This window comes from Zea mays, chromosome 5, assembly GCF_902167145.1.
Source record: "Zea mays cultivar B73 chromosome 5, Zm-B73-REFERENCE-NAM-5.0, whole genome shotgun sequence".
NCBI classification, from domain to species: Eukaryota; Viridiplantae; Streptophyta; class Magnoliopsida; order Poales; family Poaceae; genus Zea; species Zea mays.
Window position 1 is genome coordinate 11440475 of NC_050100.1, and position 24429 is coordinate 11464903.

Sequence of the window (24429 nt, forward strand, 5' to 3'; positions counted from 1 at the left end):
TAGCTATTTTCCTGATTTATTTTCACAAATATCTAACCTTAAATTTTATTTTAAAAAATAGGTCATAGTTCGGCGCCAATAACATTAGCACCTAGCAAACACGGGCCGACGCCATTGTTATGGGCGCCTAGCTCTCGACCACTGATGATGGTGTGGTTGCGTCGTGGCACCGACGTGGTAGGGGTCGACACCACATATCTTGACATCGACCTCATGTACTACATGTTAACACGTGGCAGTGGGGCCGCCAAGATCTGCAGCGGCGCCCCCCTTTAAATAGTGCCGACGTCGTTTTAGCTTCTTTTGCCCGCCCTGCGCCATCTCCCTGCCATAGTCGCGGCTCCACCGCGCGCCGCCTCCGCCGCGTCGCCACCGTGCCCTCTGCCAAAATTTTGTGAAAATTGTAGTACATAGTCCTTTACAAAAGAATTAAATGTGAATAGCCATATCAATAAACGAATCTTGTCTTTTACATTGTTCTATATTGTGAATATGAGTATATGACATCTAGCGGTGGCGGCGCGACCGAGGGTTAATAATAGGCCGCTACACCATATATGGGTTTTGAGAAACCACCTAACACGATAGAAAACTACACGTAGCGCAACGCTCTCACATAGTACCACCTCGATAATTGAACGAGAACGAGCGATCAAGTAGCCTATAAAAAAAGGTCCCGCTCTCTTTCAATTTATACCTTTCTCAACCTTTTTACCAAGATAAGATGTAACATTTGTTTTTATTAGTTTAATATCTGATATTAAATTTATTTTTATGGCTATTAAATATGATTGAATATGTCATAACACACGTCATTGTACTAGTACATGTTGATGTGCTTCAACTAGATAAGTTCAAACGTCCTATCATATCGGGTTCAATCATGCCAGATTGTTCGGTCTATGTTTATTTGGCACGACTCTTCTTACACTCATGCTTACTGTCAGATCAGGTTGACCTGTGCCTTCATGTTGGATGTGTCGAGTCGAGACGTGTTCGGATTGGGTCAAGGTTTTTTGGCCTTTGAGTCGAGTTTTTTTGGTTGGGTCACATTTTAGATAAAAAATCATAGCTCGTGTCTGTTCCGTAGATTATTTATATCTATACTAATCTATAATGTGATCACCTGGTGATACCACGACTTCACTCCTCCGCGCTACCATATCGTGCAAAAAATAGTGCAAAGCGAGCACTCGAACCCACACCCCTTGCTCATACTTCGGGTAACCACTAGACCAAGCATACCTTAGTGTTTATAAATATCATAATATCTATTTATCTATACTACTCTATTAAGAACCTAATGTGGGCACCTGATGCTACTACGGCTTCACTCTCGCGCTATCACACCGTGCAAAAAATAGTGCAAAGCGAACACTTAAACCCACATCCCTTGCTCACATTTGGGGTAACCACTAGACCACACATACATTAGTGTTTATAAATATCACATTATCTATTTATCTATACTACTCTATTAAGAACCCAATGTGGGCACCTGGTGTTACCACAGCTTCACCCTCCACACTGACACTCTAGGCTCGCCCCACGCGCCTGGTTCTCCCTCTCTCAGCTACTGCCCTGTGGATCCCAGCACCCACAGCTAATGCGCCTGCTCAACACCCGACCCCACCCACGTAGCTACCACACTGCGCAAAAAAAAGTGCATAGCGAGCACTCGAACCCACACCCGTAACTCCAAAAATTTGGAGCTAACCATCAAACCACACGTATCTTAGTGTTTAGAAATAAACAATAATTATATTTGAATAAATATCTTAATACCTATTTACATGATATATAAAATCGTAGCAAAGTACGAGTAACTGGCTAGTTATGGTTTAAAATTATAACCCGTACCCGTCCATTGTATTTGCTAGGTCGGATTTTTTAGACGAGTCCAAGCTCAGATACAACTTCAATCGGGCGTGTGGAAAGGGGTTACTCTCTCTGCTCAAAAAAAAAAACCGTCAAACTAAAAGTTTGATCACATTTATAATGAATATTTTTAACACTTACGTCTCCAATAAAATCTACTACGAATATATATTTTATAATTAGTCTAATATTATTTATTGTATATAATAAATGCTAATGTTTTTAAATATAACTTTAGTTAAAGTTCAGATTTTTTTACTCCTCAAAAAATGGGAACTGTATTCTTTTATGAATAGAGAGAGTATCTAAGAATAATAAGTTACTATGATATCGTCAATAATTGTGATGACTTCCTCAATAGTCAACACTCGTGTATATGCCAGTCATACTCCTTGGTTGGTGGGTAAAATAATAAATATTGCTATATTTCTCTTTTACTTTAAAACCAATTTAAATCAATTTATTTTTTATAGAAAAAACACAGAAAACAAGAAAAAAAAATCCTGCAATCAAAGGGCCCCGAGCAATTTTGGATCAAGACTAGTGTTTAGTTCCCTTGCACGCTCTTAGATCACGAGGTAAGACAGGAGTTAAGATAGAGAGTCTGCTAGAGATAGCCTTAGTTATATCACACTTGTTACTAGTGTCGGCGTTTCGAGACAGGGGGGTCCCTAAGCCGACGAGTGAGTGTGCTGCGTGCCCCAGCCCAGATGGGTCGAGCGCGTGGGCGAGCGCGAAGGGGGGAGAGGCGAGGTGGCCGGAGTCGAGCGTGAGAGAGGTATAAGTCCCGCGGCCTTCGTGTTCGTCCCGCGCCCAGGTCAGGTGCGCTTGCAGTAGGGGGGTTACAAGCGTCCACGCGGGTGAGGGAAGCGAGCGGCCCCAAGAGAGCGCCTGTCCCGTCCTCGGTCCCGCGCGGCCAACCTCCTCTGAGAAGGCCCTGGTCCTTCCTTTTATAGTCGTAAGGAGAGGATCCAGGTGTACAATGGGGGGTGTAGCAGAGTGCTACGTGTCTAGCGGAGGGAGAGCTAGCGCCCTAGGTACATGCCAATGTGGCAGCCGGAGAGATCTGGGCACCCTGCTGGCGTGATGTCGTGGCTGTCGGAGGTGCGGCGGAGCCTGATGGAGGGACAGCTGTTGGAGCGGTCGAGTCCCTGCTGACGTTGTCCTGCTTCCGTAAGAGAGCCGGGGGCCGCCGTCGTCATAGAGCTTGTGGAGCGCCATCATTGCCCCTCTGGCGGAGCTGGCCGGATGAGACGCTGGTCTTGCTCTCCGTGACCCGAGTCGATTCGGGGTAGGATGATGATGGCGCCTCCTGTTGACGTGGCGGTCTGTGCCCTAGGCAGGGCGACGTGGGGGTTCCTCCGAAGCCGAGGTTGAGTTTGCCTTTTGTTGCCGTGGCCGAGCCCGAGCCAAGGGGTCGGGCGAGGCGGAAGTCGTTCGGCCGAGGCCAGGGCGGAGTCCGAGCCCTGGGGTCGGGCGAAGCGGAGTTTCGTCGTCTTCCGGGTGCTAGCCCGAGTCCGAGCCCTGGGGTCGGGCGGAGCGGAGTTCGCCGTCTTCCGGGTCTTAGCCCGAGTCCGAGCCCTGGGGTCGGGCGGAGCGGAGTTCGCCGTCTTCCGGGTCTTAGCCCGAGTCCGAGCCCTGGGGTCGGGCGGAGCGGAGTTCGCCGTCTTCCGGGTCTTAGCCCGAGTCCGAGCCCTGGGGTCGGGCGGAGCGGAGTTCGCCGTCTTCCGGGTCTTAGCCCGAGTCCGAGCCCTGGGGTCGGGCGGAGCGGAGTTCGCCGTCTTCCGGGTCTTAGCCCGAGTCCGAGCCCTGGGGTCGGGCGGAGCGGAGTTCGCCGTGGCGCCTTTGGCAAGGCCTGACTGCCTGTCAGACTCACTCTGTCGAGTGGCACTGTAGTCGGAGTGGCGCAGGCGGCGCTGTCCTTCTGTCAGACTGGCCAGTGGAGCAGTGGAGTGACGGCGGTCACTTCGGCTCTGCCGGGGGCGCGTGTCAGGATAGAGATGTCAGGCCACCTTTGCGTTAAATGCCCCTGCAATTTGGTCAGTCGGTGCGGCGATTTAGTCAAGGTTGCTTCTGAGCGAAGCCAAGGCCTCGGGCAAGCCGGTGATGTGTCCGCCATAAAAAGGGGGCCTCGGGCGAGACGGAAGTCTCTCGAGGTCGGCTGCCTTTGGCCGAGGCTAGGCTCGGGTGAAGCGTGATCGAGTCACTCGTGTGGACTGATCCCTGACTTAATCGTACCCATCAGGCCTTTGCAGCTTTATGCTGATGGGGGTTACCAGCTGAGAATTAGGCGTCTTGAGGGTACCCCTAATTATGGTCCCCGACAGTAGCCCCCGAGCCTCGAAGGGAGTGTTAGCACTCGCTTGGAGGCTTTTGTCGCACTTTTTTGCAAGGGGACCAGCCTTTCTCGGTTGCATTTCGTTCCGGTGGGTGCGCGCGAGCGCATCCGCCGGGTGTAGCCCCCGAGGCCTCGGAGGAGTGGTTACACTCCTTCGAGGTCTTAATACTTCGCTTAACGCTTCGGCTGGTCTGGTCGTTCCCTCATGCGAACTGGCCGTAGCCCGGGTGCACGGTCGGGGCCCAAGCTCTCGGGCTGGTATGTTGACGCTGTCAACGATTTGGCCGGAGCCGGTTTTTGCGAGAGCAGCCCCCGAGCCTCTGCACAGGGCGAGAGGACGATCAGGGACAGACTCGACTTTTTACATACGCCCCTACGTCGCCTTTCCGCAAGGAGGAGGGGGGGAGTGCGCCATGTTACCCTCGATGGGCACCGAACATGGTGTCTCCGGTGAGCTGCAAGCGGGTAATCCGAGTGGACGTCCGTGCCCCGTTCGTTGGGGGTCGGCTAGGGGCCCAGAGGCACGCCCAAAAGTACCTGCGGGTGATTTGCCGGACCCGGTCCCCTGGCGACGGGGTCCGAGGGCTCGATGCCTCCCTCCGATGGGATTCCGTTACAAGATCGTTCCCGCTGGTCTCGGAAATGTCCTAGGGTACCTCGGGAGCGCAGCCCGAGCCTTGGTTATGTATCGAACGTACCCCTGGTCATCCCTCGCTCGGTGTCTGAGGCGACTGTGAACCCTTCGGGGGCCAGCCTTCGAACCCCTGATCAGTAATGGGCGCGGAGCCCGAGTAGCCTGAGGCGGCCATGGAGCCCTTCGGGGGGCTGGCCTTCGAACCCCTGACCAGTAGTGGGTGTCGGGCCCACGCGATCTGAGGCGACTGTTGAACCCTTCGGAGGGCCAGCCTTCGAACCTCTGATCAGTAATGGGGGGCTCGGAGCCCGGTTCCTTCGCGGAGAAGGATCCCTTTCGGGGTATCCCCCTTTCCCGGTCCCTGTTGCAAGAGATAGAGAAAGAGGAAAACGGAAAAGGATACGAAATCGGACGACGTGGCGTACCTTTTCTGACGCGGTTATTACGGCGAAGGTGAAGCGTCGCGCGCTCCTCCTGCCAGAGGCGCCGCGTGTCCCGCCGCGGAGTTAATGCGACGGGGCGAGTGGTTGGCGAGGCCTGAACGTGTATGTAATTTCGGCACGGAGCCGTGTTTTTTCCTCATTTTCGAGCATTAAGTCTCGCCTGTTGATTATCTGAACCGCTTTACCAAGCATGAGTTACCCCGTGTCAAGGTGACGGGTGAGGTATCCGTATCCCGGAGGCGTAGGAATCCCTCGGCCCGTTCGGCCTTGTTGTCTGGGGCTCCTCTAGCTTAGTTGAAGAGACCCCTCGACCGCCCTTCGGTGGACCGAGGCCAGGGGTAGCGATATCAGTATGAACAGAGGCGGAGTTGGCTCGAGAATGGGAACCTGGTTGGCCGGAGCCTAGCCGTGTTGTCCGTCAGCGGAGCCGACGCCAAAGTCGATCAGTCGATGCCTCGGGTTGGACTGGCGCCCTTGGAAGCCGGTTGACCGAGGCCCCAGGGGTAACCGGTTGAGCCGCCTGCTCGGGCCGGATTCCCGGAGGAGTCCCTGGACCGCGGCGCCGCCCGAGGCTGGGTCGGGCTTTGCTGAAGACGTCGTCGATGCCGAGGGTGCTACGGCTCCCTTCAGCGTGAAGACCCGAGCCTGCAGGATCAGATCATCTTGTAGCGTGTGCTTTCTGCGGCCGCCGAGGCCAGAAGAACACACCCTCGCCGCGCTTGCGAAGCTGCGTCTTTTTTCCTCTTGTTTCGAGCATCTGGACTCTGTCGGTAACAGGGATGTTTGTGTGAGCGAGAGCTGCTTTTCGCGGAAGGGACGAGTGAGGTATCCGTATCCCGGAGGCATGGGAATCCCTCGGCTCGGTCGGCCTTGCGGCTTACGCGTACTTTCACTCGTCCATGAGGCCCTGTCCCCGACTTAGTCGAGAAAGCTTGAAGGACTGCTTCGGCAGGAGAGCTTCCGAGCGTGATGACTCGTTCGGTCCACGGAGTCGCTTTATCCGAGCGCAAGTTACTTATCGCAGAAGGTGATGAGTGAGGTATCCGTATCCCGGAGGCATAGGAGTCCCTCGGCTCGGTCAGCCTTGGCTGCTTACGTGTACCTCGTCGTTTCCAGGATCCGCTTTCCGAAGTAGTCAAGAAGCACGAAAGAAATCCTGCCAAAAAGAGATCCTTTTTCGAGGAAAAATTCGACGCAGAGGGGGTCTCCCCCCTTTTAGCCCCCGAGGGAGGGTCGGGCTTTGCCGAGGCTAGGCCGACCCTTCCTTGACGACTAAACTTTGCGTAGGTGCGAGGTATATGAACAACTTGAAAACATCTTAAGGGTAGAAGCGACGTAGCTGTTTGATGTTCCAAGCGTTGCCGTAGACCTCGCCTTGATTGTTGGCCAGCTTGTATGTTCCGGGCTTCAGAACTTTGGCGATGACGAATGGCCCTTCCCAGGGGGGCGTGAGCTTGTGCCTCCCTCGGGCGTCTTGCCGCAGCCGAAGCACCAGGTCGCCCACCTGGAGTTCTCGGGACCGGACCCCTCGGGCGTGGTAGCGTCGCAGGGACTGTTGGTACCGCGCCGAGTGTAGTAAGGCCCTGTCTCGAGCTTCCTCCAGCTGGTCCAGCGATTCCTCTCGACTAGCTTGGTTACTTTGTTCGGTGTAGGCCCTCGCCCTCGGGGAGCCGTATTCCAGGTCAGTGGGTAAGATAGCTTCAGCCCCGTAGACCAGGAAAAACGGCGTGAAGCCCGTGGCACGACTCGGCGTCGTCCTTAGGCTCCAGACCACCGAGGGGAGTTCCTTCATCCATCGCTTGCCGAACTTGTTGAGGTCGTTGTAGATCCGAGGCTTGAGCCCTTGTAGAATCATGCCATTGGCACGCTCTACTTGCCCATTCGACATGGGATGAGCCACGGCGGCCCAGTCCACCCGGATATGGTGATCCTCGCAAAAATCCAAGAATTTTTTGCCGGTGAACTGGGTGCCGTTGTCGGTGATGATGGAGTTCGGGACCCCGAAGCGATGGATGATGTTGGTGAAGAATGCCACCGCCTGCTCGGACCTGATGCTGTTCAGAGGTCGGACCTCGATCCACTTGGAGAATTTGTCGATGGCGACCAGCAGGTGCGTGTAGCCCCCGGGCGCCTTCTGCAAGGGACCGACGAGGTCCAGACCCCATACAGCGAAGGGCCAGGTGATGGGTATTGTCTGCAGAGCCTGAGCGGGCAGGTGTGTCCGCTTCGCTTAGAATTGGCACCCTTCGCAGGTGCGGACAATTCTAGTGGCGTCAGCCACCGCCGTTGGCCAGTAGAAGCCTTGCCGGAAAGCATTTCTGACAAGGGCTCGGGGCGCTGCGTGGTGGCCGCAAGCCCCCGAGTGTACTTCTTGCAGCGGTTCCCGACCTTCGGCGATGGAGATGCACCGCTGGAGGATGCCCGAGGGGCTGCGGTGGTAGAGCTCCTCTTCGTCGCCCAGCAAGACGAATGACTTGGCGCGTCGCGCTACCCGCCGAGCCTCGACTTGGTCGAGGGGTAGCTCTCCTCGACGGAGATATTGCAGGTACGGGGCCTGCCAATCTTGATCTGGTGTGGCCCCGCTCTGCCCTTCCTCGATGTTCAGTGCTCTGCCCTCGGGGGCCGAGGGTACCTCGGGCTGTGCCGAGGGTACCTCGGGCTGAGCCGAGGGTACCTCGGGCTGAGCCGAGGGTACCTCGGGCTCGGGCGTGTCGTCGAGCTTGACGGAGGGTTGATGCAGATCCCGGGAGAAGACGTCCGGGGGGACTGTCGTTCGCCCCGAGGCTATCTTAGCCAGCTCGTCTGCGGTTTCGTTGTAGCGTCGAGCAATGTGGTTGAGCTCGAGCCCGAAGAACTTGTCTTCCAGGCGCCGAACCTCGTCGCAGTAGGCCTCCATCTTCGGGTCGCGGCAGTGGGAGTTCTTCATGACTTGGTCGATGACGAGCTGCGAATCACCGCGAGCGTCGAGGCGTCTGACCCCTAGCTCGATGGCGATCCGCAATCCGTTGACCAGAGCTTTGTACTCGGCCACATTGTTGGACGCCGGGAAGTGGAGGCGCAGCACGTAGCGCAAGTGCTTTCCGAGGGGCGAGATGAAGAGCAGGCCCGCGCCGGCCCCCGTCTTCATCAGCGACCCGTCGAAAAACATGGTCCAGAGCTCTGGTTGGATCGGGTCGTTGGCAGTTGGGTGTCGACCCATTCGGCCACGAAATCCGCCAACACTTGGGACTTGATGGCCTTCCGAGGGGCGAACGAGATCGTTTCGCCCATGATTTCCACCGCCCACTTCGCGATCCTGCCCGAGGCCTCTCGGCACTGGATGATCTCCCCCAGGGGGAAGGATGACACCACAGTTACCGGATGGGACTCGAAGTAGTGTCGCAGCTTCCGCCTTGTCAGGATCACAGCATACAGCAGCTTTTGAACTTGTGGGTAGCGGATCTTAGTCTCGGACAGCACTTCGCTGATGAAGTAGACCGGCCTCTGAACGGGCAATGTATGCCCTTCCTCCTGCCTTTCGACCACAATCGCGGCGCTAACCACCTGAGTGGTTGCGGCGACGTAGACCAAGAGGGCTTCTCCGTCCGCCGGCGGCACCAAGACAGGCGCTTTTGTAAGGAGCGCCTTCAGGTTGCCGAGGGCTTCCTCGACCTCAGGGGTCCAAGCGAAACATTCGGCCTTCCTTAAGAGGCGGTACAGAGGTAGACCTCTTTCGCCGAGGCGTGAGATGAAGCGGCTCAGGGCCGCGAGGCATCCCATGACCCTCTGTACCCCTTTTAAGTCCTTGATGGGTCCCATGCTGGTGATGGCCGCAATCTTCTCCGGGTTGGCTTCGATGCCTCGCTCGGAGACGATGAACCCTAGGAGCATGCCTCGGGGCACCCCGAAGACACACTTCTCAGGATTAAGCTTGACTCCTTTCGCCTTGAGACACCGGAATGTCACTTCAAGGTCGGAGAGGAGGGCGGAAGCCTTCCGCGTCTTGACTACGATGTCATCGACGTAGGCCTCGACTGTGCGACCGATGTGTTCGCCGAACACATGGTTCATGCACCGCTGGTACGTCGCGCCCGCATTCCTCAAACCGAACGGCATGGTGACATAGCAGTACATGCCGAACGGCGTGATGAAAGAAGTCGCGAGCTGGTCGGACTCTTTCATCCGGATCTGGTGATACCCTGAGTAGGCATCGAGGAAGGACAGGGTTTCGCACCCAGCAGTGGAATCCACGATTTGGTCGATGCGAGGCAGAGGGTAGGGAACCTTCGGACATGCTTTGTTGAGACCAGTGTAGTCTACACACATCCGCCATTTCCCCCCTTTCTTCCTCACAAGCACAGGGTTGGCAAGCCATTCGGGATGGAATACCTCTTTGATGAACCCTGCTGCCATTAGCTTGTGGATCTCTTCGCCAATCACTCTGCGCTTCTCCTCGTCGAATCGGCGCAGAGGCTGCCTGACGGGTCGGGCTCCGGCCCGAATATCCAGCGAGTGCTCGGCGACATCCCTCGGTATGCCGGGCATGTCCGAGGGACTCCACGCAAAGACGTCGGCGTTTGCGCGGAGAAAGTCGACGAGCACTGCTTCCTATTTGGGGTCGAGCCCGGAACCGATCCGGATCTGCTTGGTGGTGTCGCCACTGGGGTCGAGGGGGACGGCCTTGACCGTCTCCGCTGGCTCGAAGTTGCCGGCATGGCGCTTCACGTCTGGCACCTCCTTGGAGAGGTTCTCCAGGTCGGCGATGAGGGCCTCGGACTCGGCGAGGGCCTCGGCGTACTCCACGCACTCCACGTCGCATTCGAATGCGTGTTTGTACGTGGGGCCGACGGTGATGACCCCGTTGGGGCCCGGCATCTTGAGCTTCAGGTAGGTGTAGTTGGGGACGGCCATGAACTTCGCGTAGCATGGCCTCCCTAGCACGACGTGGTAGGTTCCTCGGAACCCGACCACTTCGAACGTCAGGGTCTCCCTTCGGAAGTTGGAGGGTGTCCCGAAGCAGACTGGGAGGTCGAGTCGCCCGAGGGGCTGGACGCGCTTCCCAGGGATGATCTCGTGGAAGGGCGCAGCGCCTGCCCGGACGGAGGACAGATCAACGCGCAGGAGCTTGAGGGTCTCGGCGTAGATGATGTTGAGGCAGCTGCCCCCGTCCATCAGGACCTTGGTGAGCCTGACATCGCCGACAACGGGGTCGACGACGAGCGGGTATTTCCCCGGGCTCGGCACATGGTCGGGGTGGTCGGCCCGGTCGAAAGTGATGGGCTTGTCGGACCAGTCTAGGTAGACTGGCGCCGCCACCTTCACCGAGCAGACCTCCCGGCGCTCTTGCTTGCGGTGCCGAGCCGAGGTATTCGCCGCATGCCCTCCATAGATCATGAAGCAGTCGCGGACCTCGGGGAACTCTCCTGCTGGGCGATCTTCGTTCTTGTCGTCGTCGCGGGCCCTGCCACCCTCGGCGGGTGGCCCGGCCCTGTGGAAATGACGCCGAAGCATAACACACTCCTCGAGGGTGTGCTTGACGGGCCCCTGATGGTAGGGGCACGGCTCCTTGAGCATCTTGTCGAAAAGGTTTGCACCTTCGGGGGGCTTCCGAGGGTTCTTATACTCGGTGGCGGCGACAAGGTCCGCGTCGGCGGCGTCGCGTTTCGATTGCGACTTCTTCTTGCCTTTCTTCTTGGCGCCGCGCGGAGCAGACGCCTCAGGAGCTTCTTCCGACGGGCGGCCCTGGGGCTGCTTGTCCTTTCGGAAGATAGCCTCGACCGCCTCCTGGCCAGAGGCGAACTTGGTGGCGATGTCCATCAGCTCGCTCGCCCTGGTGGGGGTTTTGCGACCCAGCTTGCTCACCAGGTCGCGGCAAGTGGTGCCGGCGAGGAACGTGCCGATGACATCCGAGTCGGTGATGTTGGGCAGCTCGGTGCGCTGCTTCGAGAATCGCCGGATGTAGTCCCGGAGCGACTCCCCCGGCTGTTGTCGGCAGCTTCGAAGGTCCCAGGAATTCCCGGGGCGCACGTATGTGCCCTGGAAATTGCCAGCGAAGGCTTGGACCAAGTCGTCCCAGTTGGAAATCTGCCCCGGAGGCAGGTGCTCCAACCAGGCGCGAGCAGTGTCGGAGAGGAACAGGGGGAGGTTACGGATGATGAGGTTGTCGTCGTCCGTTCCACCTAGTTGGCAGGCAAGGCGGTAGTCCGCGAGCCACAGTTCCGGTCTCGTTTCCCCCGAGTACTTCGTGATAGTAGTCGGGGGTCGGAACCGGGTCGGGAATGGCGCCCGTCGGATGGCCCGACTGAAGGCCTGCGGACCGGGTGGCTCGGGCGAGGGACTCCGATCCTCCCCGCTGTCGTAGCGCCCCCCACGCCTGGGGTGGTAGCCTCGGCGCACCCTTTCGTCGAGGTGAGCCCGACGGTCGCGTCGATGGTGCTCGTTGCCGAGGTGGCCCGGGGCCGCAGGCGCGGTGTTGCGCGTGCGCCCGGTGTAGACCGAGGCTTCCCGCATGAATCGGGAAGTCGCGGCATGAGGTTCCGAGGGATATCCTTGCCTTCGGGATGCAGTGCTCTCGGCCCGCCGGGCCGCAGCGCCTTCCAGGAGATTCTTGAGTTCTCCCTGGATTCGCCGACCCTCGGTGGTTGACGGCTCCGACATCGCGCGGATGAGCATTGCTGCGGTTGCCAGGTTCTGACCAACCCCGCTGGATGCGGGCGGCGGTCTGATCCTGACATCGTTGGCGACGCGGTGCTGGAGACCTTGGGGCAGATGACGTATTTCTCCGGCCAGGGGTTGGCCCACCCATGCTTGTCCGACGTCCCGATGGATCGGCTCAAGCGCTCCTGTTCGCTCGTTGAGCCTGGCCTGCGCCTCGCGGACTTGCTCGAGTTGTGGGTCGTAACCCCCCGCCGGAGCGGGGACCACAGCTAGCTCCCGTGGGATGTCGGCGCGAGGCACCGGCCTAGGGAGATCACCATCCTCCGGCATGCCAAGATGGTTGCCTTCGGTGGGATCCCCTAGCTCGATGTGGAAACATTCGCGGCTTGGGCCACAGCTCTCGTCGCCAAGGCTGCGGCTTCCATCGGAACAGTCGGATAGGCAGTAGTCACATGCGGTCATGAAGTCCCGCACGACACTGGGGTTGCCAAGTCCGGAGAAATCCCAACCGATGCCGGGATCGTCAACTTCCTCGGACCCAGAGGGCCCGTAGGTCGAGACGTCCGTCAGTCGGTCCCAAGGCGACCGCATACGGAACCTCAGTGGGGTTGCACTCGCCTCAATGAGAGCGCCCGCCAAAACGAGGTCGTTTGGCGGGTTGAGGCCGAGTCGAAATGACGCAAGATGGGAGTTAGTCGTTACCTTTTGGTCGACGAGGAGCGACGTAGTCACATCGGGGACTGGTTGCGCCGTCATCTCTGGTTCGAGGGCGACGTCCTGCAGGCTTTCCGCGAGCGCGCCGGCGTCGTCTTCTTGCTCGGGGTCAGCGCGCCGCGGGGGGACGGCGCTTGCCTCCGTCTTGAACGCGAGGTCGACGTCCGGCGTGCCTTCCGTCGGGGCGTCGGGGGCGTCGATTCGCTCGACGGCCGACGAAGCGCGGCCTCCCGTCTGGCCTTGACGGCCCCGCCTCCTCCTCCGTTGGCGGGGGAGGGAACGGAGCGAGCCCGAATGTTGCTCTTCCACCACGCGGGGAAGACGTCGTCGATTCCGCCGCCGGCGGGCGGGTTGTCGGCCGCCATTGTCGTAGTCGCGCGGCGGTGGAAGAAGTATCATGTCGTAGCTGCCGTCGAAGGACATGAACTCAAGAGTCCCGAAACGAAGCACCGTCCCGGGCCGGAGAGGTTGCTGGAGACTGCCCATCTGGAGCTTGACGGGGAGCTGTTCGTCAGCACGCAGCAGGCCCCTACCTGGCGCGCCAACTGTCGGCGTTTCGAGACAGGGGGGTCCCTAAGCCGACGAGTGAGTGTGCTGCGTGCCCCAGCCCAGATGGGTCGAGCGCGTGGGCGAGCGCGAAGGGGGGAGAGGCGAGGTGGCCGGAGTCGAGCGTGAGAGAGGTGTAAGTCCCGCGGCCTTCGTGTTCGTCCCGCGCCCAGGTCAGGTGCGCTTGCAGTAGGGGGGTTACAAGCGTCCACGCGGGTGAGGGAAGCGAGCGGCCCCAAGAGAGCGCATGTCCCGTCCTCGGTCCCGCGCGGCCAACCTCCTCTGAGAAGGCCCTGGTCCTTCCTTTTATAGTCGTAAGGAGAGGATCCAGGTGTACAATGGGGGGTGTAGCAGAGTGCTACGTGTCTAGCGGAGGGAGAGCTAGCGCCCTAGGTACATGCCAATGTGGCAGCCGGAGAGATCTGGGCACCCTGCTGGCGTGATGTCGTGGCTGTCGGAGGTGCGGCGGAGCCTGATGGAGGGACAGTTGTTGGAGCGGTCGAGTCCCTGCTGACGTTGTCCTGCTTCCGTAAGAGAGCCGGGGGTCGCCGTCGTCATAGAGCTTGTGGAGCGCCATCATTGCCCCTCTGGCGGAGCTGGCCGGATGAGACGCCGGTCTTGCTCTCCGTGACCCGAGTCGATTCGGGGTAGGATGATGATGGCGCCTCCTGTTGACGTGGCGGTCTGTGCCCTAGGCAGGGCGATGTGGGGGTTCCTCCGAAGCCGAGGTTGAGTTTGCCTTTTGTTGCCGTGGTCGAGCCCGAGCCAAGGGGTCGGGCGAGGCGGAAGTCGTTCGGCCGAGGCCAGGGCGGAGTCCGAGCCCTGGGGTCGGGCGAAGCGGAGTTTCGTCGTCTTCCGGGTGCTAGCCCGAGTCCGAGCCCTGGGGTCGGGCGGAGCGGAGTTCGCCGTCTTCCGGGTCTTAGCCCGAGTCCGAGCCCTGGGGTCGGGCGGAGCGGAGTTCGCCGTCTTCCGGGTCTTAGCCCGAGTCCGAGCCCTGGGGTCGGGCGGAGCGGAGTTCGCCGTCTTCCGGGTCTTAGCCCGAGTCCGAGCCCTGGGGTCGGGCGGAGCGGAGTTCGCCGTGGCGCCTTTGGCAAGGCCTGACTGCCTGTCAGACTCACTCTGTCGAGTGGCACTGCAGTCGGAGTGGCGCAGGCGGCGCTGTCCTTCTGTCAGACTGGCCAGTGGAGCAGTGGAGTGACGGCGGTCACTTCGGCTCTGCCGGGGGCGCGTGTCAGGATAGAGATGTCAGGACACCTTTGCGTTAAATGCCCCTGCAATTTGGTCAGTCGGTGCGGCGATTTAGTCAAGGTTGCTTCTGAGCGAAGCCAAGGCCTCGGGCAAGCCGGTGATGTGTCCGCCATAAAAAGGGGGCCTCGGGTGAGACGGAAGTCTCTCGAGGTCGGCTGCCTTTGGCCGAGGCTAGGCTCGGGTGAAGCGTGATCGAGTCACTCATGTGGACTGATCCCTGACTTAATCGTACCCATCAGGCCTTTGCAGCTTTATGCTGATGGGGGTTACCAGCTGAGAATTAGGCGTCTTGAGGGTACCCCTAATTATGGTCCCGACAACTAGCTTGGTCCCCAAAACTTAATTGCATGAGAGCAGGCACAAACCCCTTGCAAAAAATCATATCATCTCTGAGCAGCCCATAAACAAAGTTCCGAAACATTAAATTGTACAGTTCTCCAGTGAGCTTTAATAATTCTTTTTGCCTGAATTTCAATAATTCCAAAGGATGCAACTTTTATTGATGAGCTGCATCCACTTACAAGATCTGGTTATACCTTATCCAGGTTCCTATTATTATTATCCCCACCCGAAAACCAAGAAGCAATATCATCATCAGAGTCAACCAGCTCCATGCTTCTTGGAAGACGGCAGTGGCTAGAAGGCCGATTGCTTTCTTGCGATTCCGTAGTTTGAAGGCCTTTATTTCTCCTGGACATTTCATCCTTCCACTTCTCCCTTGCAAGAAGATCTTGGGAATTAGCAGTCCTGCCACCGACAATGGGAAAACTCTCAAGAAATCTGTAGTCCTTCTGTCGCAGCAGCGTATCATTATCCCTGCTACCACCCTCTTCGTCGTCTGCACTCCAGAAATCCAAATCTGTGTCGGATGGTGAACCCTTCTTTTGCAGACTTTGCCACCCCTTCATCTGGACACCATCTTGAACAAATGAAATACGTGGATTCTTACTATGCTCTAAATCATGACACAATTTGACACTATCTTGATTGTTTAGAGACTTTGGTCTTTTCCAGCCACATTTCAAGCAGAACCCATTCCTCTTGAAGTTCACATAGTTACACCTGAAATTGAACATAACACATGAACATAGTTATCTTCCATTTTCTCAAATGTATTAGAAATAAAATCACAGCAGTGAAAGGATAGCCACACAGCGCTAACATCATCTCCAACTATAAGCTTGTAACTTGTATTGGCAGTAGGCATCAGAACACTTCAAATGTTCAAACAAATAAAAGGACAGACCGAGTGCTGGCGGCTTCCACACAAGTGGGGTCTGAGGAAGGAATAACCGACTCAGTGAAAAGGCTTGTCACCACTGTGCCAGGCTTGTCCTTCATGAACATGTTCAACAAATAAGGAGATATATAATAGTGTAGTAGAAATAGGCACTCACGAGACACACTCCCATTCTCCTGGGTTGAGTAAACGGTTTGTTGGTTTCTCATGACATTGCAAGCATCTTGTATTCTTAGCAAAATTCAAAAAGTTGCACCTGAAATAAGGTCAGTATGAGAGAGAGAGAGAGAACATCACTTGCAGTAAACATTTATCATAACTAGAGCTATAAGCAGGCTCACCTTTTGCATATCCAGTCACCCTTTTTGAGAGGCAGATGCTCTCGGTCTTCATGCAACAACTGATACCTCTCTTGGAATTCTCCATCGCAGCGCAAACATTTGATATTCTTTGCAAAGTTCAGAAAGTCACATCTGACAATGAATGCAAGGCATTATGACCAGGGGGGATAGGCGATAGAGACACATATTAACTTTTCAAACATACTTGGGACAATTCCAATCACCCTGCTTCATGGGTACAGCAGATTGACCTTTGCGCTGTGCAGCTTTCACAGTGCTGGAACCAGGTCCCCTAGAATCCACCTCAACAACCTCGCTTAGTAGGATCTTTATTGATTCCTTGACAGATTTGTTCAGGCATGCTCTATTATCTACATTGCCGGTAATAACATCAAGACCGTAAGTCAAAAGGATGCGCATAACATCCACAGTTCTTCCAACGTCCTCTTTCCGAGCCTTCACATATGCCCTATCACAACTTCCTCTTAAATTGCATTGGCTGCAAACCTGTTAGCAGAAGTTGATATTACATTAATTAATGTCCTAGATTTAAAGCAACCAAATTTTCAAGTATAAACATAATTAATGTATTTACGATATAAAGATCGAGGATCCAACATGTTTCTGGGAAATAACTGCACAGTAAGCAAATATTTTCTAGTTTCCAAGAAAGGAAAAACCATGTAACACATATTTTCTACTAGCCAGTTCACCGGCATGAAGTGGATTTAGTGAAAGAAAGGCTGTTGATGAAGTCAAACAGGCGAAAAGTTATATTCCTTCACACTGCATGTTTGGACTCAAAGAGTTCAAACCTGAAACATGGGATTTAAAAGCAAACATATTAAGATCACACACAATTGTATTACCATACACAAGCCTAAGCTTTTGTTTGTGCATAAGCTGGTCAATGTTTTCAAGTCGAACGATTTGCTAGTCGTACTAACCGACTAGGGCGATTAATCACGATTAGTCGGACAACTTAGACGATTAATCACGATTGGTCCAAACCGACTTGGACGATTAATCGCGACTAATCGCGATTAATCGGACGACTTGAAAACAGTGGCCTGGTTTACTATTCCTTTTTGTGTCTATAATTCAGTGCTGATGCGTAGAACCTACACAAAACCATTAGTTTACATTCAGAATATTTAAAGGCTATGGTAACTTTAAAATAAAATTAAAATGTAAAAATAAGTGCACTGAGAGAAATATTCAATGCATATTTCCATCTAGTTACCTCTCCTTCATCAAGTCCTACATAAGCCCGCAATCGCTTCCCAGAGTTTACAACCTTTCTGTCAATGCTGGGACAACCACATCGCATGGCAACCTGAATATCCCATCTTGATACATGCCTGCAGCAAAAGATTTTCAACTTTAGCTGCCACCATCCATTTAAGTCCTTTCCTTTAGTTGAAAGTTGGGACTCATGAAACAAAAGATAACAGTACTACTCTACAAGCTGAAACGATTATTACATGACTTGTAATCGCACGCATCTAAGAGTTTCTGTAGGGTACTGGCGTACTGCAATAAAAAATTGAGGAACATATAATGTACTTTGCACTTGTTACCATCCCCAAAATAGTACTCTTTAGGCTGTCTCATCCCCTATTTTAAATTTTACTGTATAATCTACAGTACAAATCCACTATTTTACACGACTGTGGAAAGCCTTAGGCAAACTTTGCTCCACCTGTTGCCATTGAATTGTGACAAATCAACTTGGCACAACTTCAGGGCACATGTAATCAGCCAAAATGTTGCAACGATCGCCAAAGTTTATGCACTTCATGGTAAACATGCAACCAACATTACATGCACAGCTGGAGTGCCTGAAAGGAAAAAGGCAACGCGAATGGCTAGCACATTTCAACAAACACCTAGGTTGCAGCTAAGACCATAGCCCCAGCAGAGATATTGCCATCAACGCGCCAACCCAGGCCAAGGAACCAACCTCAAAACGACTACTCCGAGCACCGCCACCTCACCTGATGAGCTCCGGCCGCTGGCGCCCGAATCGGAGGCAGGCGGTGCGGACAGCGTTGGCGTCCTTAGAAGACAGCGAGGCGGCGGCGAAGGTGGAGGGGTCAACGTGGCCTTGACGGAGGAGGTGCTCCATCAGAGAAATCCACTCCGGCCACGGATGCGCTATAGCCACACCCGCCGGAGCGTCTCCAGCAAGAGCAAGGTCGCTTCTTAGCTCTTCTAACACCTGGAATTGCTCTCTATGGGGAGGCCGTGGCGATGATTTATGAGAGGGGGAGAGGTCGAGGTTGTCGACCTCGGAGCATAGGAAGGCGAACCTTGGGTCAGGCTGGGGACGCGCGCTGTGGTGCGAGAACCGCCGGAGCGCGGGCGCTGTGGCCGCGGTGGCAAGGCGGCGGTGCATCCGGCAGGTGGACTCAGGCAGGTTTCAAGTTACCCAACTACCCTTTTTCTCCAACTTAGACTTATGGCTCGTTTGTTGTCTAGGGCTAAAGTTTAGTCCAGAAACTAAACTACCTAGGGACTAAACTTAGGCCCTGTTTGTTTTAGCTTATAGATTATATAATATGCATTATAATCTAAATTATATAATCCAGATTATAATATATATGTAGCTGTTTAGTAGTTTAGATTATACAAATGTAGATTATTCATAAAAACAACAGTACACTTGTTTGTTTATATAAGGTAAGGAAAGAAGGATGACATATATTGTAATTTTTATTTACATAACCATTGGTAGTGGGTCTTTTACCAAAGATAATCTTAAATAAGCTACTCTTGAGGAGATTATGAGATTATCATAAACTGGGCTTTAGATTATATAATCTAAACCCATAATCTAGGTGTTTGTTTACCTACTGGATTTTTTGCGCTGGATTATATAATATGAAGAGATTATAATCCGAAACAAACAACGCCAAGTAGATTTTAAACACATTAAAGTAAATACACAAAGACTAGAATACATGTCTCCTTATTACCTGTGTACCGTGCAAATTATCTATACAATGATAATTAGAGAAATGATGTCATTTAGTCTCTTTTAGGACCCATATGAGGATTAGCCTCTACTTTAGTGTTTCCGTTTGGCAAAAAAGAACAGGTCTCAAAACCAGTGACTAAAGGTTAATCCATGTAACCAAACATGGGGCCTTAGCAACTTCAAAAGGCTCTCTATATTCTTCCTAATCTATATAAATAAATGTTTTTATTAAAAATATCCTTCAAAACTTATATAAATGGTTATTCAAATTTAGCCATTTATTCTGCATTTCTCGCTAAATACAGAAAAGGCGAATGACTTTCTAGAGTGCAAACAAGTCATAGTCTACTGTTGGAGATTGAAAAGATAAAAAAATATATTTTTATACAAAATGACTCTCTAAATGATAATTTAGAAAGTAAAATTTAGAAAGACTATTGAAGATGCTCTAATAACTCTATTTTTACCTGTTGTTTATAAAAACCTCTTTACCCGTATTTCGTTATAAACACATAACAATATTAACTCAGCACAAAAAATGACGTTCATACGTATTACTATCAACTTATTTGCAAATTTGTCTTTACTCTAGTATAAAAAAATAAAGTATAAGTATAGCATAAGTCTAATCATAAATTTGGAAATCAATTATTTTAAATTTAATATTTTAAATACTTTGAATTTAATGTTAACAAATTAAATCTAACATTATGTTTTAACGAGTTTTTACAACATTCTAATTATAGTTTTGACACCTAGGGGTGTGAGTGTGGAGATAGAAATAGAGCAAGCATGAGTGACAGAAAGAAGATACCACAGCTAATCTTGATGTTGTTACATACAACACCAAGGTACCACACTACAATAATAGTGATGTTCATGTCACTGGTGGTGTGGTACTTTGGTACATGATCTATGACGCTGAACTATATTATTTTGATATAGGTCATGTCATTAATTCCTAGTATAATCTTACCAAAAATATAAACTTACAATTTTGATAAACAAGTTTTGAAAAAGGACTTAAATTAAAAAGTCGGGTTACCTGAGCTTGTGGAGGTACGCTTGCTATTTGCTACTCATAGTCCACCCCCATCGACTTTACAAATTACACTTGGTCATTGCGATTTCCAGTTTCCTACACAGCAGTCCCGGACTCCCGGTTCCCCCACTCGCGCAAGTCGCAAGCTCTCCTCTGCGGCTCTGCCTGTCTTTCGTTTGCTTTGCCATTGCCTGACTAGTGCTTACTGCCTAGCCGCCTAGGGACGCGATGGTGTTCAAGGGGCGCTTCTTCTCGTCGCGACACAAGTCATCGGAATCCTCGTCAAGCCCAGACGGCAGCAACAGCCCGCGCACGCCTACCTCGGCGCCGGCCTCGGTATCCGCGGCGTCGCCGGCGTCGTCATCGTCTTCTAAATCCGACAAGAAGAAGACTAAATTGGAGACTCCCAAAAAGCGCGACAAGCTCTTTGGTTCCGCGGCTACCGCCCCCAAGAGCGCCGCGTCGTCGGCCCCGTCAAGCCTGGCGGGTGACGGGAGGAAGGGGCCCGTGCTGCATCATAGGGACGCGGGCGGCGGAGGCGGGGGTGGCGCATCGGCGGCCGCGCTGTCGCCGATCCTGGCGTCCTCACTGGGGCTCAACCGGATCAAGACGAGATCCCGGCCGCTGCCGCAGGAGGGCCAACGCATGGCTGCCGCGCTCGCCAGCAGCAACCTCTCGCACGGGCAGGGCCAAGCGGAACCGTCGGCTGGCTCAGCCGGAGACGGCGGGAGAAAGGGCGTCAGCTCCTCGGCGGACACGAGTAGTAGCAGCCGCGGGATAGTGAAAACGACCGAGCTGGCGATGCGAAGTGCACCTGGGACGAACTTCGGAGCAGGAGGGAAGAACGCTGTAAAAGGTAACAATTCTGTCTGTTGTCTACTTTTTTTCTAAAACTAGTTTAGTTTAGTTATCAAGCATGAGCCTGTAAGCTGGTTATTGATTTTGTCAAAACTAGGGGTTAAAGTTTGCTGTTTTGATCTCTTGTTTTGGAAGGGATGAGGTAAAATGTGTGAGCAAACAATAGCTGTTAGTTACTCCCTCAAATGCTTACTAAGATGCTAGGAGTTGAGATTGCACGATTAGTCTTACTCCTCAAATGAAGAAAGTTTCTAGCTGTTTAAAGAAAAATCAGCAAGCTAGGAGGGTTATAGTCCATACGTCCCACAATATAAGGCGTAACCACTTTTTGTTCTTGTCCCATAATATAAGACGTGCTCTCTCTATGCATATATACATCGATGCAGTGGTATAGAGATAATTAAATGCATTTCTTGGTCTTTGAACCAGTGGTGGTTACAACTTATATAATGGGACGGAGGGAGTAGCTGATAAGTGGAGTTAGCAAGTGCTTGCTCTTTTTGTTGCTTGAACATAAGGCATTTGTAATGAGCAAGCTCATAAGCTCTGATTATTTCTATATATGTAGCTCTTTGGATATATGCTTGATGAAATGTTTGTCTAGTATATACTAGACATCGTCTACACTTTATTACTTCATTGACACTTCATCGTGTATAAGAGCTGCCAGGGGCGAAGCCAGTCTCACTTTCACCGTGGTGCACACATTAAAGAATATACACAAGATCTTAGAAATACACAGTCAAAAAATATTTGGCTAATAGAAAATATTATTTTACCCTGGTGCCAGTGCACTAGGCAAAATGTATGTGGAGTCACCCCTAAGAGCTGTGGAAGTCAATCATCTGAATTGTTCACTACACTTTAAGAAATCATTTTTTAGAATCACATCACACTGGATGGTAGTTTGTGGTTGAGTGAGAGTGCTTTACTACAAGGATGCATTTCCTACCCCAAGTAGCTGATCCTTATGTGATCTGTGCCTATATATTTCTGCACATCCCACATGAAACTGCATTATGTTAGGCTTGCAAGCAACAAGTCTTACTTTGCTCCATTGGGCTTGATAGAAATGGAAAACCTAACCCTAACTAGGTAGGGGCTGCATTAATATATAGTGATAGTACATGGGCTTGGCCAAGGCTCATTACATTAGGGATAAATACACAGTCATCTAACACCCCCGTAGTCACAACTCTAGCTTATGCAGATGATGAGACTGGACCGAAACTCCGAGAACATCGTGGAAGGGAGACCCTTGATAAAGATGTCAGCAAACTTGGTCGAGACACGATAGGATGCAGACATCACCGATAGCGACACTCTCGCGGACGAAGTGAAGGTCGATCTCCATTGTGCTTCGTGCGCTAATGTTGCACGGGGTTGATGGGGAGGTAGATCGCGCTGGCGTTGTCGCAGGGTGTAAGAGGGCTATGAAGCTCCTGGAGCAGCCGACGGAACCAGGAATCCCCATCCATGCCATAGGCCACAACACGATACTCAGCCTCAACGCTGGAGTGGGAGACAACAGGTTGCTGCTTCGAGGACCAGGAGACAAGGTTGACATCCAAGAAGGCTACACAACCACATGATGGACTGACGTGTGTCGGAGCAGCCAACCCAATCAGCGTCGGTGTAGACAACCAGCTCAGAAGTTGGAGAAGGCCGAAGAAGAAGACCATAGTCGAGGGAGCCGCGGAGATAGCGAAGAATCCGCTTCGCAGCAGTGAGGTGGGGCTCCCGCGAGGTGTGTATGTGGAGGCACACTTGCTGGACCACGTAGGCGATGTCAGCCTAGGTGAATGTGAGGGTACTGTAGAGCCTCGACAAGGCTTCGGCAGGACATCGCGTCGCCAATCGGAACATCGTCGTCGTCGGAGACCTTCACCTGAGTGTCAACAGGCGTGGAGCAAGGTTTGCAGCCGGACATGCCCACCCGTTCTAGGATGTCGATGTTGTACTAGCGCTGGTGAAGGAAGAGTCCTTGGCGGTGGCGCTTCACGACGACCACCATGAAGTGGTGGAGAGGACCCAAGTCCTTCATCGCGAACTTGCGTTGCAGAGAGGCGTCCGCGCGTCGTAGATCGAGGATGAAGTTGACGCGCGGGGTGCGGTCGGAGACGACTGGGCCACGCATGGCGCGATAGGAGGTGACGAGGCCTTGCGGGGCACTATCGATATCGAAGGCGACGAGACCGCATGAGGCACGATCGGAGGTGATGGGGCCGCATGTGGCGCGATCGGTGTCGGTGGGACCGCGGGTAAAGAAATAGAGGGGACAATGATAGGGTTGGCATCCAGGAGGGTGTTGAGGTCGATAGGTGGGGAAGAACCGGTGAGGTGAAAGAGGGTTTAGAGTTTAGGGTCGATTGGTGGGATGACTGAGCAACTTGGACGGAAGACTGTTGAGGAGGTAGGTGACAGTGTTCAGTGTCTCAACCCAGTGGCGGGCGAGAAAAGCTTGGAAGAGGCGGTAACACAACATGTTAGTGGTGGTGCGAATCTGCACTCAGCCCGTCCGTTCTAAGTTCTGAGGGGAGGTGTGAGGACACTGGACACAACATCTGCAGTTGTATGCTGTGGGAGAGAAAGAACGTATGAGATGTGGAGTTATCAAACTCCCACCCGTCATCACACACACTCAGAATGATGCGATCGAACCGAGTCGACAGCCACACAAAGAAGTGAGATAGATTGGTGAAGGTGTCACTGTCAGACTTATAGCAGAGGGGAAAGGCTCATAGGTAGTGAGAGAAGTCGTCAAGGATGATTAGATAGTACTTATAACCGAAGATGCTAGGGATTGAGGATGTCCAAAGGTCATAGTGGACGAGGTCGAAGGGGGAGTGGTGCGAGACATTGAAGAAGGGAAGGGTAAGCGAGTGTGATGGCCAAGCTGACAGGCATGGCAAAGCAATGCATCAGTGTCGTGGGGGCTGGTGATGGCCGAGGTGCCTAGGAGTCTAGAGAGGATGTTGTGACTAGGGTGGCCAAGACGACGGTGCCAAGTGGAGGTGGAGGCAGTAGCACCGAGAGCGTAGGGTGTGGGAACACATGATAAGGGAGATGGGGCATGAAAGCAAATAGGATATATGGTGCGGGAGATGTCGCATTGGGCGACCACAACACGAGTGGTAAGATCCCGTATGGTGAGCCCACAAGGATCGAACTCCATATAACAATGGTTGTCAGTGGTGAAGCGACAGATTGAGAGAAGGTTCTGTATGATGTTGGGGAGCAAGGATGTTGTTGAGGTACAAGGGACGAGGAAGGACCATGTCACCTACTGAGATGACAGGTATAATCGACCCATTGCCGACAATGATGGAAGAAGGGAAGGTGGGGTTGTGGGGATGGGGTAAAGAGACATTATTAGGGCAGGAGTGGTGTGGTACGAGGCGCCTAAGTCAGCAACCTAGTTGGTGGAAGTAGCAGGAGTGGGCTACGGTGACATGGGGTGCGAGGGGAGAGCCAAGGGAGGCACCCCCATAGAGCCTGCAGGATGGGCGTTAGGGCCGCCTGTGTCGAGTA

General features: G+C 53.3%; 2 protein-coding genes across 7 annotated transcripts in view; one reads left to right on the forward strand and one right to left on the reverse strand.

Annotated features, from left to right (window-relative positions):
- Positions 1–14805: 14805 nt before the first annotated feature.
- LOC100381589 (Ran BP2/NZF zinc finger-like superfamily protein) lies at positions 14806–18496 on the reverse strand. Of its 3 annotated transcripts, XM_035958710.1 has the most exons (7): positions 18331–18496; positions 18016–18239; positions 17262–17379; positions 16224–16525; positions 16019–16150; positions 15835–15933; positions 14806–15499 (listed from the first exon to the last, which is right to left on the reverse strand). In XM_035958710.1, exons 2-7 carry the CDS (start codon positions 18144–18146, stop codon positions 14968–14970), a joined length of 1314 nt encoding a protein of 437 aa, XP_035814603.1. In that variant the 5' UTR covers positions 18147–18239; positions 18331–18496; the 3' UTR covers positions 14806–14967. The 3 variants fall into 3 exon arrangements, with proteins under 3 accessions (XP_035814603.1, XP_008643938.1, NP_001167882.1); XM_008645716.4 differs by lacking the exon at positions 18016–18239 and having other exon boundaries at positions 18331–18493; NM_001174411.1 differs by having other exon boundaries at positions 14820–15499; positions 18016–18419.
- A 1612-nt stretch (positions 18497–20108) lies between these two features.
- Positions 20109–24429, forward strand: part of LOC103625948 (probable serine/threonine protein kinase IREH1) — a 35272-nt gene continuing 30951 nt past the window's right edge. For 3 of the 4 annotated variants that reach the window (XM_020537890.3, XM_020537891.3, XM_020537892.3), the window contains exon 1: positions 20120–20896. In XM_020537890.3, the coding sequence (XP_020393479.1) occupies positions 20269–20896 (628 nt within the window). In that variant the 5' untranslated portion in view covers positions 20120–20268. Of the gene's footprint in view, positions 20897–24429 lie in introns of all 4 variants that reach the window. The other variant, XM_035958947.1, reaches the window with a different exon arrangement.